The sequence below is a fragment of the Mycteria americana genome, chromosome 3 (assembly GCF_035582795.1).
Source record: "Mycteria americana isolate JAX WOST 10 ecotype Jacksonville Zoo and Gardens chromosome 3, USCA_MyAme_1.0, whole genome shotgun sequence".
NCBI lineage: Eukaryota > Metazoa > Chordata > Aves > Ciconiiformes > Ciconiidae > Mycteria > Mycteria americana.
The window spans coordinates 72,799,516-72,812,129 of NC_134367.1; the positions used below are offsets into that span (position 1 = coordinate 72,799,516).

At 46.4% G+C, this 12,614-nt stretch overlaps 1 protein-coding gene across 1 annotated transcript; it reads right to left on the reverse strand.

Annotated features, from left to right (window-relative positions):
* Positions 1 to 390: 390 nt before the first annotated feature.
* Positions 391 to 12,612, reverse strand: LOC142407550 (monofunctional C1-tetrahydrofolate synthase, mitochondrial-like). Its single transcript, XM_075497172.1, has 7 exons — positions 12,323 to 12,612; positions 11,061 to 11,145; positions 7,298 to 7,348; positions 4,381 to 4,505; positions 3,088 to 3,188; positions 2,226 to 2,350; positions 391 to 893 (listed from the first exon to the last, which is right to left on the reverse strand). Exons 1-7 carry the CDS (start codon positions 12,610 to 12,612, stop codon positions 795 to 797), a joined length of 876 nt encoding a protein of 291 aa, XP_075353287.1. The 3' UTR covers positions 391 to 794.
* Positions 12,613 to 12,614: the final 2 nt, after the last annotated feature.

Consider the following 12,614-nt stretch of genomic DNA (forward strand, 5'->3'; position numbering starts at 1 on the left):
TTACATCATTAAGTTCGGGCTCAGTGTTTCAGTGCAAATGGGCCTGGCCAATGGATTAAGACAAATAAGGTACATCTATTCTTAAAACTCAATTTTTCCTTTCCTGGTATATATTGCAAAACAAATGCATCCCAATGAAAAGTTCATCCCTCACTTTATAAGCGAAGTTATGCTACCGTGGGTTATACTTCCAAACAACAGCACACAGACTGTTACTGTAGAGGTATCACATTGAGAGGAGGGAGAAAAAGTGTATAGCCATGTCTAAAGTCAGTGTATTGTGCAGTAAAAACAAAACATGAATTAACTCTTCCAAGTCTTGGAAAAATCTCAACGTCGATGAACACATTTTCTTACTTGAAATTCAAATTAAAAAAAACTCAAGAGAAGAAACCTTGTGAGCCTTTAAACTGTTGTTAGTTTATCAGCACTTCGAACGAGCAAGAGCAAATAAATTCGTATCATCAGCTATAATCATGTTATCTAACAACGCTGTACTTCAAATACAGGTTGCCACAAGACAGCAGTGCCTCGTTGTTCAGTAGGAAATCTGTTGCTCAGTTTCTGACTCTCCGGCTTCTGGGAATACGAAGCAGGACAGTTTTCTCTGCGTGCATTAGATTTTATCTAGGAGCTAGAGTTAACTGCAAGAGAGTTACATCCAGCCAGGTTCAGCAGCGCTGAGGGTTGCTGGTGACGCGCTGCTCCAGGCTTACAGACAAGGAAGGTAGGTTTCCTCTGAGCTCTGCTGGTTAGTCCTCCAGGCGAAGCAGAAACTCCTTTACTGCCAAAAGCTACCATGAACTTGGGAGACTGATGTGCAGAGTCTCAAACTGCCTCCTGCTTAGGCCTCCTATTGTGTTTCCCATCAGTGACCTGCTGCGAGAGGTAGGCTACGGGGAACGGCAAAAAGCAAAGCATGATTATGGGGAAGCATCTGGATGGAAGGAAACAGATCTCTCTCCAGCATATCGACAGCACTGCACAAGCGGCTCTGGCCTGGTCCAAGTCTTTGGACTGCTGTGAACCAGTGGAAACACCTCTGGCCACCCCGTGACCCACCCCATCCAGCCCAAAGCAGTCCTCTAGCACAACCCCAAGCAACGAGAAATAATTAAAGAATGAGACGTGGCTAGTATTAAGTTCACAGTGCTCCCATCTCTGAGAGAGGCATATGTTTCCCAAGTGCTGTCAGTCACTTAAAGCAGAGAGCTGAGACAAGCCTGACAAAAACATCCGCAGCTGTGAAAACACAGGTTTGCCAGAGAACTTTCTAACTATCACAGCTGCTTAAACTTATTTCCTCCTCCCGTCCTTGCCTTCAAAACCCAGAGGTTTGACACTATCATTTTGCATCGGCTGCCACCTCGTGGCACACGCTGTCAAACAGAACGCAGGAGCCGTCCCTCGTCCGCCGTCCCTTGTCCCTCGCACCTCACCCCTACAGCGACTTGGAAACAGCTGCCGGAGTAACGTGCACCTCTCCTACAGCTAACACCTGGGGTCCGAGCCGTGGGCTGAATTAGGAACCCCTCTGCACATGCCCAAAGGGCAACACATTCCCAGTCGTACTATTTATGAAATCTGGGATTAAGGAACAAACGGGGAAGTTTGGCAGGAAGTTGTACCAGCTTCTCAGTTGTCGCTAAAAGCTCTGCAAAAACCAACCAGGAAGACCGTGTAAATTAAGTCCTTCAAATTAAGGCTCCTGAATTTCTCTGCATCCTTTTACAGTTCTCTTCAAAGATAAAGACTGTGATCCTCCTTGTCCCAAAAGAGGCAGCATTTGCAAACCTTTAAGACACAAATTCAATGAACGTAATTTCATACAGATGACTGTATCACAGGGCAAAAGGAAAGCGGGCACCTCTCGCACTGAGGGAAAGAAAAAGGGAGACCTAATGCATTTGTTTTAAACTGTACCCGTGAATTCTTTCTCTCACAGCTACCAGTGCAATATAATGAAGTTATAGCAGCCGCTGCTACGTATGTAATATTCTGGTAGAGGCCCCTGTTTGCCTGAGCACGCAGGAAGGAGAAGAGAAAAGACCCTAACCCACGCTGGCTCCTAGCAAGCTCCAGTCCCGCCCGTGCCTGAAACGATGCGTCCCCCTCTCAGGAACGGCAGCGAGGGGGAGCAGTGCCACGCAGGCGGCCGCGGGGATGCCCGGACGGCAGGGATGCAGGACGACCCCCGGGCACCGGGCAGACAGAGGAGTGCTCACCTTGGTCTGCAGCTGAGGGGCTTTCCACCGGCAGCTCAGGGTCGCGGCTCCCTCCCTCTGCAGCATGCACTGCAAGGCAGCGCCCACCGCCCCGCCGGCTCCCACCAGCAGCACTGTCTTTCCACCTGCGCGACACAAGGCAAGTTGTTCAGCCGCCCTCGGCTGCAAAGGCGTTAGCACCAGGCTCCGCCGGGCCGCAGAGCTAGAGCATCTGCGTGAACTTGCCCCCTTTGCCAGGCCACTCGCTACCAAAGCCCTCCAGAGGAGCCAGCAAGGCAGCTCACGACAGGACGGCGCCGTGTGCCTGCACAACCACGGCACCTGTGGCATTACAGGCAACTCTTTTGGAGCCCACGCTGTAAGACAAACCACAGGTTTTAAGTCGTTTCCTGGCAACTCTCTAATTCTAGTAAGCAAATACTGCTCTTCTGGTTTCCTGGTATTTTATTTGCACAAATCCTTTCATTCATATTTGCTACTAAGTACATTTGACCTCCCGTTTACAGTTCTGTTACAGAAATCCTTGTCTCAGCAATTATGAATCCCTATAAGAGAGACTACTTCTGAAACACTGCCTTAAACTAACAGCGTCTTCACACACTGCAAAGCCACTTGTTTAAATCTGCCATTTCAATGTTAGCAATCTCAAAAATCCATAGGACTGAAACCCATTTCTGCAAATATTACATTCAGATCTCACTGAGATTGCTCACTAGCGGGAGGCAAATATATGTCGGGTGGGAAAACAACACAAACCAGAAAGCACAACAAGGTGAGATTATATTTGTCTCTCAGTCAGAACTAAAACTGAGAAAATTAGTTAGGCTAAAATTAATGTAATAATTATGATAAAAGGTCTCACCTAGATCTTCAAGAAGCTCCATCACAGCACATGCCGTAGGAGGAACTAGACAGTCACAGGCATCACCACGTACCAAGCGTCCTAGGTTTACATCGGATAGTCTGCAGTGGAAAAATATGCCAATTTAAAAAAAAAAAGTTTGTGTAACGTAAATCCTGAGTAAACCTTGTAATATGGCTAACAGCTAATCCCAAGAGCAAACATGTCTCATAAAAGTAAATCCTTTGATAGTCATGTACTGTGGCTAATTTGTATCATCCCACATCCCAGTTAGATAAACACTGAGCCTCAAGAAAGGCCAGGAAAGGGATCTGTGAGTTAAAACAAGTAACACCAGCCCACAATACACAGGCAGCTCTTCACTCCTCGCAGTGGGCTTCCCACAGCACATTGGGCCAAAACACTTCAGTGGCTGCAGCGGAACCAGACCAGCGCTGCCAGAGCCAAGCTGAGCTGGAGGCAACTCATCCTCCGGGCTCAGGCTGGCTGGCTGGGGGAGCTCGGGCGGTTCCACGCTGCACTGCGTTCTCTCTCATACACAAGGATGCTCTGAATTTTCCCTTCTCTGTCAATCTCCAGTACTCCAGATAATGGAAAGGTAACTAATTTGCAAGATTTTCAGATTTTTTTTCCTGACATGGTGGGGGGGCGGGGGGGGAGAGAGAGAGGAAAAAACCAACAACAAAAAAAAATGGGTAACAGTATGCAGTTGAGAGCAAGAACTCTGCAAGAGCAGCAAAATGGTAACCCAGACACCTAAATTATGCCAGCGGTCTCTACAGAGAGCAGTGCAGCTCCAGAATGACTGGAAAGTTGTGCTAATGGGTCCAAACTACGGTAGCCTACTCTCCCGCCGCGAGAGCGTGCTGTAAGGAAGTTAAAACCTCTGCAACTTTTCCATTAGTCCCTCCTGTGAAAATTTTGGGGGTTGCATTCAGTACTTCGAGAATACCATTTGTATTACTGAAGTACTGAAATACCTTAAGTATCATCAGTAAATCACACACTGATTACTGATGGTTCTGATTTCTTTGAAATCAAAGAACTTTGGTTTTGATTTCTTTGAAATGACCATGTCCTGAATATACAGTATATAAAGACTAAAAAGATAACGATCAAAATTACTTCAGCAAAAGACTTCTCATTGATTCAGCAGCATCTTTTATCACTGCTCAATAGCACAGCAAGACACATTGACTGAGGAATCCATTAATGAAAAGCACAGGGGAAAACTCATTTTACAGAGCCATCAGCCTTGTGTCTGCTAATATTATTTCTCAGTGCTTCACTTACCCATCCACATCCTTCTCTGGTTTCACAGCGTTTAATACCTTACTGCTGTATAAGCTTTCTGGGAGGTCAAGGGCAAGGCCCTGCACATTAGGATCCTCATTAAGTCTCAAGATTTCATTGACAATCTAGGGAGTTAATAAAAAGCATTAAAGATCAGAACAACAGACAAAAGAATATAATTAGAAGGGGATACAAGCTATATTTTAAAACTACCTTATGGCCACCTTTGCTTCTCTCACGTATTACTGCTACTTCTAAATGAAAAAGCTATAACCCACTTTCCTTGTTTTGTATTTCCATGCCTTACCAAATTAAGCCATCCTGACTCCATTCTAAACATTTTGCAAAGCCAACACGTATTACGTGACACGAGGCTACCAAAAGCATTTTGCCTTTCACAGTTCCAAATCTCAGCAAAAGCTCAACACTGTAATGGCTTCAGAAGATGTTTTTAGAAATAAGAAGCCTTGGTTAAAATATAGTTCAAAATGGGACCAGATCACGTCCCAACACAGAACATGGGCAAAAAGTTGTAACACTGGAAAAACCAATTATACAAGAGAAAATTCATTTTATTAAACCAGTATATATTGTTACCAATTTTCCTTCTCAAAACACCCTGATCCTAAGAGCTGACAGTCATCTTGTGAAGAATAGTTATTTTGAAAAGGCACTGCACAAAAGTTTATGAATTTCAAGTACTGAACCAGATGCGAGTCCAAACGTTTTATAATTGGTCGTATTCAACATCCGAGACTGTACTACCTACCCTTGATTGCTTCATCTCTAAAGTGCAACGCTGATCCATAGTGATATATGCTATTCTGCTGTGACCATGAAGAATACAATGGAATAAAACATGCTGAAGTTTTCTCATGTGAGAAATGTCATGTCTTTCCATCATATAAATAAAATCAGTGTGCAGTCACCACAGAGCTGTATAATTTAATTGGGTTAATACCCAACAGAAAATGAGTATAAGTTTTTTTTCCTTAGCTAATACCATGCCTTCCTAAAACGCTTTTCATGTGAACTATTCAATATAATTGTGAACTCTACTGCCCAAACACTTGATACACAATCAACATTAAGCTAGGGGAATTGGGTAGGGCTTAGACCGTCTGCAACTCTGAACCAAGAGAACGCGCTACGTTCACGTTAACAAAGACTATACAAGCATATCACTGGTATAGAAATGCCCCTTTAGCTTGCTGACTTCTGAGACAAAAACGGGCATATATGTTAAGACCCTATGCCATTTGACAGCAATAGGTCTGGTATACATTCTAACAGAAAGTAAGGGTGAGTGTATACACCAGAATACGGATGTGAAAACATCCACACTTTGGTTAAAAAATCCTGAGATGCTACAAAATGTTGGGGGCCTACACAGCAATTAAAGGAAACATAGTTCATAAATAGCCTGAATCTAATGAACTTTGAACTATATTCCTGCTTCCTGGGAAGATAATTCAGCTTTCCATTGTCATTACATTTCACTTTAATTCAGCTTTCCCTCATCACAGCATTTAAAATACTTATAACTCATGCAGGGTAAAGCAATCTTGTATTAACTTGCCTTTACTGTACACAGGCAGTTATGGCAGAACAAGAAGTGCATGGTACTGAAACCATGACACCCTCCCACCTTCCCAAACCAGGGAATGCAAGCTAGCACGTGGCTTTTAACAGATGAAAAAAAACTTTTGTCATAGTGAGTACGCAGGAGAGTAAGCAAACCATTATGAATTTTATTGAAAGTCACTTTCTTCATATAAAAAAATACCCTGCTTTTCTCTTTACACACACAGCTCAGCCACTTTCTAAGATACTACTTCAAAGTAACAGCAACTACTGCTGCATACTCACTATATTTTACCTATTTCCTACTGTGTTACTCAGCAGATAAAACAGATTTACCAACAGCAAAGTGTATCTGATCTTCATTTCAAAAGCCCACCCTTCTTAAGTGGGTAGCTGACTATTCATCATCCACAAAACTGGACTCCTAAAATTCTTCACAGTATAACTGGAAGTATATCCTCTCAATATATCTGGAAGCTGTTCTTGAGATTATACTGCAAGCCAGTAACATTTTAAAAACAAAGTGTACCAAATACAAAACAGTACAGCCCACAAGCCTGCAGGATTTTCAAACTTGCCAAGCACAAGGAGGCCAACTGGGAACAATGGCATCTTTTACTACACATTCTTTTGCTGTTTTTACTTTCAGATGCCTCAGAACCATGTATATTAATATGGTTTGCTATATTTAAAACATACTTGATACTAGTGCTGTGCCTCCAACCAGGTAAGAATTCAGCCCTCTGGTGATTTGGGATGGATGTTTTCTTTAATACATACTTTAAGCATTACAAGATCAATAAACAGGCAAATAAACTCAACCCCCTACCCCTCTAAATTAATTAATCTTTAATTTTCCCTTAATAACTTGGGCAAGAATCAAGTACAGTCACAAAAGCAACTGTGGGAGATAGGATACCTGTGCTGGTCTGAGGGGACGCTGCAGTTCAATACCAGACGCGAAAACAAAACGTTACTCTGCTGATTCTGCCTCAGCTTGCCACGGGACAGCAGACAAGCCCATTAATTCCCTTTTTTCCCACGCCTGCCAATAGGGGATAATACTTGCTACTTGAACTAAGGCAGTCCCAACCCTAATTTGAGTTAAAAGAGATCAGCTCAAAGTGATAATGAATGTCAGCAATAAATACAAGTTTATGACAAAAGTGAAAAAGGAAGAGTCCTTCAGGTACTGCAGTTACCTCATCCTTGCTGCTGCCTTCAGGGAGACAGATGTGAATAACACGTAGACCAACCTGCCAAAAGACAATACTTACAATTACCAAAGGCAAGTAGCTCATGATTAATAACAAGTGTATCGGCTAAAGCTTACCTCTTTGGCAAAGTTCTTGTTTATTTCTTGAATCAAATGATCATTATGTGCCTTGGGGAACAAAAGAGAAACTAAGTTTTAAAATAATAAATTTACATTTAAAGATGTGAGTGCACTAATACACAGGTCTATGCCAGAAACGTAGTGAGGATGTCTGTGTCTACTAGTATTCAAGCAAATAAAAAGCCTAGCAATTCTAAGAAAGAAGCAGAAGGCCATCCAGTAAATTTATTTTCGGTTGATTAGTTTAAGCGTGTGTTGATATTAGCCTGGCTTTTATAGACAAGAGTGGCCATTTCCTTAATGTTAAGTTTACCATTTAAGAAAGGTACCAGTCTGCATCTGAAGATACTGTTCTCCACCCAGACACGTAGCAAGGATGAAACAGGCAACAGCAATACTAGCATTTCCTGCAGTGTCCCCATATCACCTAACAACACTGGTTTGCCTTACCACCAAAAATGAGGCAAATCATTACCATCATATATTACAGTGAGTTCTGTCAATACAGAAGCAAGAGAAGTTATCAGTTCCTCCCAATTGTCAGCAGGTACCTGTGCTAGGACAGAAGTGTCTACTGGGCGGATTTGCCTGGGAGACCATCTCACCCAGGAATCCTCCTCCCTGAGGTCTCTACACCTATAAATATCACAATATATATGGTGCATAATCATAATAATTACAACTGAATTTTACTCTTCAAGTTACTCTTGAATCTTAGGAGGCTCTTCAAATATTTTCATACACTGTAGCAAGAAAACTGAGAATTCAATATCCAGAACTAGAAATCTCCTACCAATAGATCAGTTCCACCCTCAAAAATGTTAGTGGCTTCGTAACAAAACAAATAAAACACTTCTCATAGCTATAGGATTATATAGAAAACCTGTCTTTCAACCCAGACAGCAGGACCGAAATAAGTAATTTTAAAGAGGTTCGTTACAATTCCATGAACGCATTCTACGTAGCTTTTTCCACAAGACTTGGTGCCAGTGACTTCCCGTCAGAGTTGAGCTGCTCACTTCGTGGTTAGCTGCCAGCGTTGGCTTCGACTGTCGCTAGCATCACTCAAAATGGTTTTGGTTCAAGCCCGTAACAATTTACCAAACCTGTTAATCCCAAATGGTTCAAGACTGCTGACAATGAAAAAAAGAGCATTTAAAAGGACAGGCTCTGCGGAGAGAGGCAGCTCCTGAGAGGGGATGAGGGCTTGGCCTCCCACGCCCCGGCTCCCTCCCCGCCCAGCACTGCCCGCATCCCTGGCACCGCACTACCCGTCTCCCACTCCCCAAATCTGGCAGCCGGGGGCAAGGGGCAGCACAGAGGCTGCTGCATTGAGAACACGTGTGGAGCGGGGAGATGGGATTAAGGGCAGCTCAGCAGCTGCTCCTCTATGCCAGTAAACGTGGAATTTTATCCCCACGCTGATGTGTAACCACCAGGACCGCTCGAGAGGTTTATCGGGGATTCAGCCACCCGCGGTACCACGCTGTCCCCTGTAACGGCCCCGCGGCACCGGCCGGCGAATGCTCAGCTTGTGCGGGTGCAGAAAGTCCCTGCCATGAACCGGTTCCCATTGCAACCCACGGAGCGGCACAGGCGAGGCCAGAGCTCAGGACGTGGGCTGGCAGAGCCCAGGGGCAGGGTGGGTGGTGTGGGGAAGCCGGCAACGCTTCGCTTCGCTTCACGGGGCAACAGCTCCGCAGGGCAACAGCTCCGCTGCTAAGCAGGATCCTGCCGCTATATATTAGTTTTCAGCTTCAACAAAATTAAGAAGCAGCCACCAATCATTTTTTGCTGTTGCACAGCTCCAGCTGAGGCTCAACATGGGTACTAAGCAAGGCAGGTTCAGATGGCTTGAGAGGAAAAGAATGCATCTAGAACCATTCCAGAGCAGGCTCAGTCTGCAACTCCTCATTCCCAGTACTGCTGCAGAGGCGGTGCCACGTTACACGACTGCTGTTACCCACGAGCGACTGGCAAAGGAGAACATTTTGCTGCCCTCCCTCTGCTCATCTGGGTGCAACGCAGCACGAATCTTAAGGCTCTGCCCACGTTACCCCGTAGAGCAGTGCACCACAAGAGCATTTGTAGACTGTAACAAGTCATCTTTGTACCAACAAATACACGTTTAAAATGAGTTCTGCCTCAGTCCTTACAACTAGGCTAGAGCTAGGGTGACTGACAGGTGGAGAACATCGTTTGGATGAATTTCATCCAGAAGGATCTAGGCTATGTGTTCCTACAGCCACCTCATGATGCAAAGCAAGTGGGGCAAATGAGGACAAGAGGGACATTCATTTAAAGCACAACCATCATCAAACCCAAAACACTGGTACAGATATATCCCAATTGATATTAAAAGTGAGCAGGAACCTCCTCCTCCTCACACAATGCCCTCTCCCATCCTAACAATGTCCCTTCCCTTGTGCCAGCATAAAACACTCATGTGGCCATGCAGAAAACCAGATTTGGGGATTAATGTGGCTGAAAGGAAGCCTCCCCAGACCCCTCCAGCCCAGGGTGGATCACTGCCCCAATCCAGCTCACGGTGCAACTGGATGGAGACAAGACGGGAGTGAGAAACAGGTCACTGAGAAGAAGGGTCACTGCTTTTCTAGCAGTCCGTAAACTTATAGCCTTAGAGGGCTATTTGAAAATATTAACCGCAATTACCTGCAGAGCATAAGAGACGGGAGAGCTTGTTCAGTCAGCCTCACTAGAAGACCTACTGAAATAAAGTTGGTGCTGCATTTCTTAGATTCACTATTAGTACTTAAAATATATGTATAGTTAGGATTTTAAAATTAAAACCTACTGGGTCAGAGATTCAGTTTGCGCGCACTCAAAACCAACACCACCATCCCAGGAAACAGCACAAAAACATTTTTGCCTGCATGGCTCTGGGTTCCACTCTGAACAACAAACATCCCCCATTTCTTGGCCTCAAAACCTTATGAAATCTAAAGACGAACATCTCTCAGCTTTGCAGGGATAGCAATCCTCAACTCTGCATTTGATTGCCTATCTCAAAGATGGCAGCGCCAGTGGGAGGAAAGGAAAGCTCTTCACAGCATTAGCAATACAACAGCTCTCAGTTACTACGAGATTGCTTCACCTGAGAACGTGCTGCTAATTCTAAAGGATGCTGACATTTTACACAGAGCATTTAGTTCACACAGGCCCTTCTGAGCTGACTGGGAGTTTTCAGTGTGGTTCTCCTCTCCTTAGGACAGCAGTAATGCAGTCGTAAGCTACAGCTGCCCAAAGGCAACAAGGCTGGCAGGAAGCAGCAGGGTCTTTCCTTAATCCTGGCAATGTTATTTCAGGGGTGGGAGGTGAAGGGAGGCCCACGTTTCAGGCACGTAAACACTTTTTTCAGGACTGCAACAAAAGCTTCAAGCTAAAGAAAGGTTGAGAACAACCACTTTGACTTTAACTTAAGTACGTCCATCAACTTAGACAACCTGTGAGAAAAGGCAATCTGGGGAAGACTGTGTTAGCAAAAGGAGGAAGCGATAAAATTGTTCCCTTCCTTTGCAAACCTTTCCCACAGCCCGAAGTTTGCTGTGGCTGTTTCAGGCCTGGAGAAGGGCTTATGAGACTGAAAACTCCTCAGTCTACAGTTTGGTGGGATCACCTCCTCCTGCCACTTTGCTTGAATAAAAGTTACTTTCTGCATCGTGCACTTCTGCAGTTTCAGACAAGCAACGGTACCCGAAGGGGATCTCTCACAGCCAGCTAGCATACAGACATACTGTACCTGAATAATGGCAAGCGTTGGCTCAAGCCGAGGGTTTTCTCTCTTAAGAGAGGCCAAGGATTTTTTTGCATTCTCGGTGATTTTGCTGCAACACAATAACAACAGGCAAATCTTTAGCAAAATAAAACTTCCTAAAATCAGTCAGCAGAAACCTATCTTAGTCAGCAATATGGAATACGTGCTTAGGCACATATGCTTTTAATCAACAAAATTACGCATGGATGTAAACTGTGAAGGCTGGTGTTCAGCGGTCAGGTACAGAAAACCCTAATAAACCAAAACACCTTTGTTTTACAGCTAGGTGTGTCGTTGCCCCAACACGCTCAAAGCCTAATAGCTAGCCTATGCTTTTTCATGAGAAGGCTTGCCCAGCCCCACCACGGGAAGGGCAGCAGGGATCCACCACCCCAAGCCCTCGGCTCAGGTGGGTCCTTGGTTTCCACACCCTAGGCCCAGGTGGCAACAGAAGCAGAGGCCTTTACACCTGGGGCCGCTACAGCTCAACACAGGCATCACCAGCCCTAACAGCAGCAACCCCGCCACTCTTCATGGATGCTATTCAAAACTGCGGGCAGCGGGGAGACAGAGGAGCTCTGTTTGCCACGCTGCTTCTTGGAAAAACCAGCAGCAGCCAGGCACTGGAAAAATTTTCTGGGTAAGCGTGTGCCTGCTCTCCTCTGTTACCTTCTGCACATGCAGATGATACTTACCCAGCAGGGGAAGAAGGAGACGCTGCAGGAAGTAGGAGACCCCCTGAAGGATGCCTGGGTCCCCCACAGCAGGCAAAACTAGCTGGGGAAAACAGCCTAGAACGATTTTTTTGCTACCTCATACCCTCCCCCTTGCAGAAGCCAATGACCAATTCAGGTCAATGCCGGCAGCAGGCAGGCTGAGGCTGAATGGACGGGGGAGGGGGGGGGGGGTGGTGGGGGGACGGGACGAGGAGGGACGACCCAGACGACACGTCTTCCAGGCACACGTCCCATGCGCGGCCTCACCTGAAGCATCGCCACGTAACGCGTGCTCAAAATGCCGTAACACAAAACCCACGGCAAAAAACCGGTGGCTGCGGGGGCGACCGACATTTTACCACGAGGTCGCCTCCCCTCCCCGGCGGGGCATCACACACCCCCAAAAAACCCACCCCGAAAACCAACCCGACGCACCCACCGAGGCAACATCTTCCCCCCAAAAACCCCCTTATCCCCGCCGCCCCCCCCGGTTGCATCAGCCGGCGCCGCCTCCCCACGTGCGCCTCTTACCGCGCTGCCGCCGCCGCCGCGCCGCCGCCCCCCGGCTGCCGCCCGCAGAGCCCGCGGCTCGGCGGCAGCGCGGCGGGGAGCACCGGAGCCAGGCAGCGCCGCAGCCCCGCCGTCCTCATCCCTCCGGCGGGCTCCGAGGAAGCGGCAGCACCGGGGACGGGGCGGGGAGCGGGGCGAAGGGGAGGGCGGTGCTCGGAGAGCACCGCCCTCCCCTTCGCCCCGCTCCCCGCCCCGCCGCTCAGCCCCTTTGGCTTCCGCTTGTCTGCAAAAAGAAAGCCACCCTCGAACATCG

Excerpts from the sequence above, each read along its gene's own strand:
- LOC142407550 (XM_075497172.1), bottom strand. The coding sequence starts at position 12,612 with ATGTTCGAGGGTGGCTTTCTTTTTGCAGACAAGCGGAAGCCAAAGGGG. Across the intron at positions 11,146-12,322 it reads GCGGCGGCGGCGGCAGCGCG|CAAAATCACCGAGAATGCAA; the intron begins GTAAGAGGCGCA and ends ATTGTGTTGCAG. Across the intron at positions 7,349-11,060 it reads CAACGCTTGCCATTATTCAG|GCACATAATGATCATTTGAT; the intron begins GTACAGTATGTC and ends TTGTTCCCCAAG.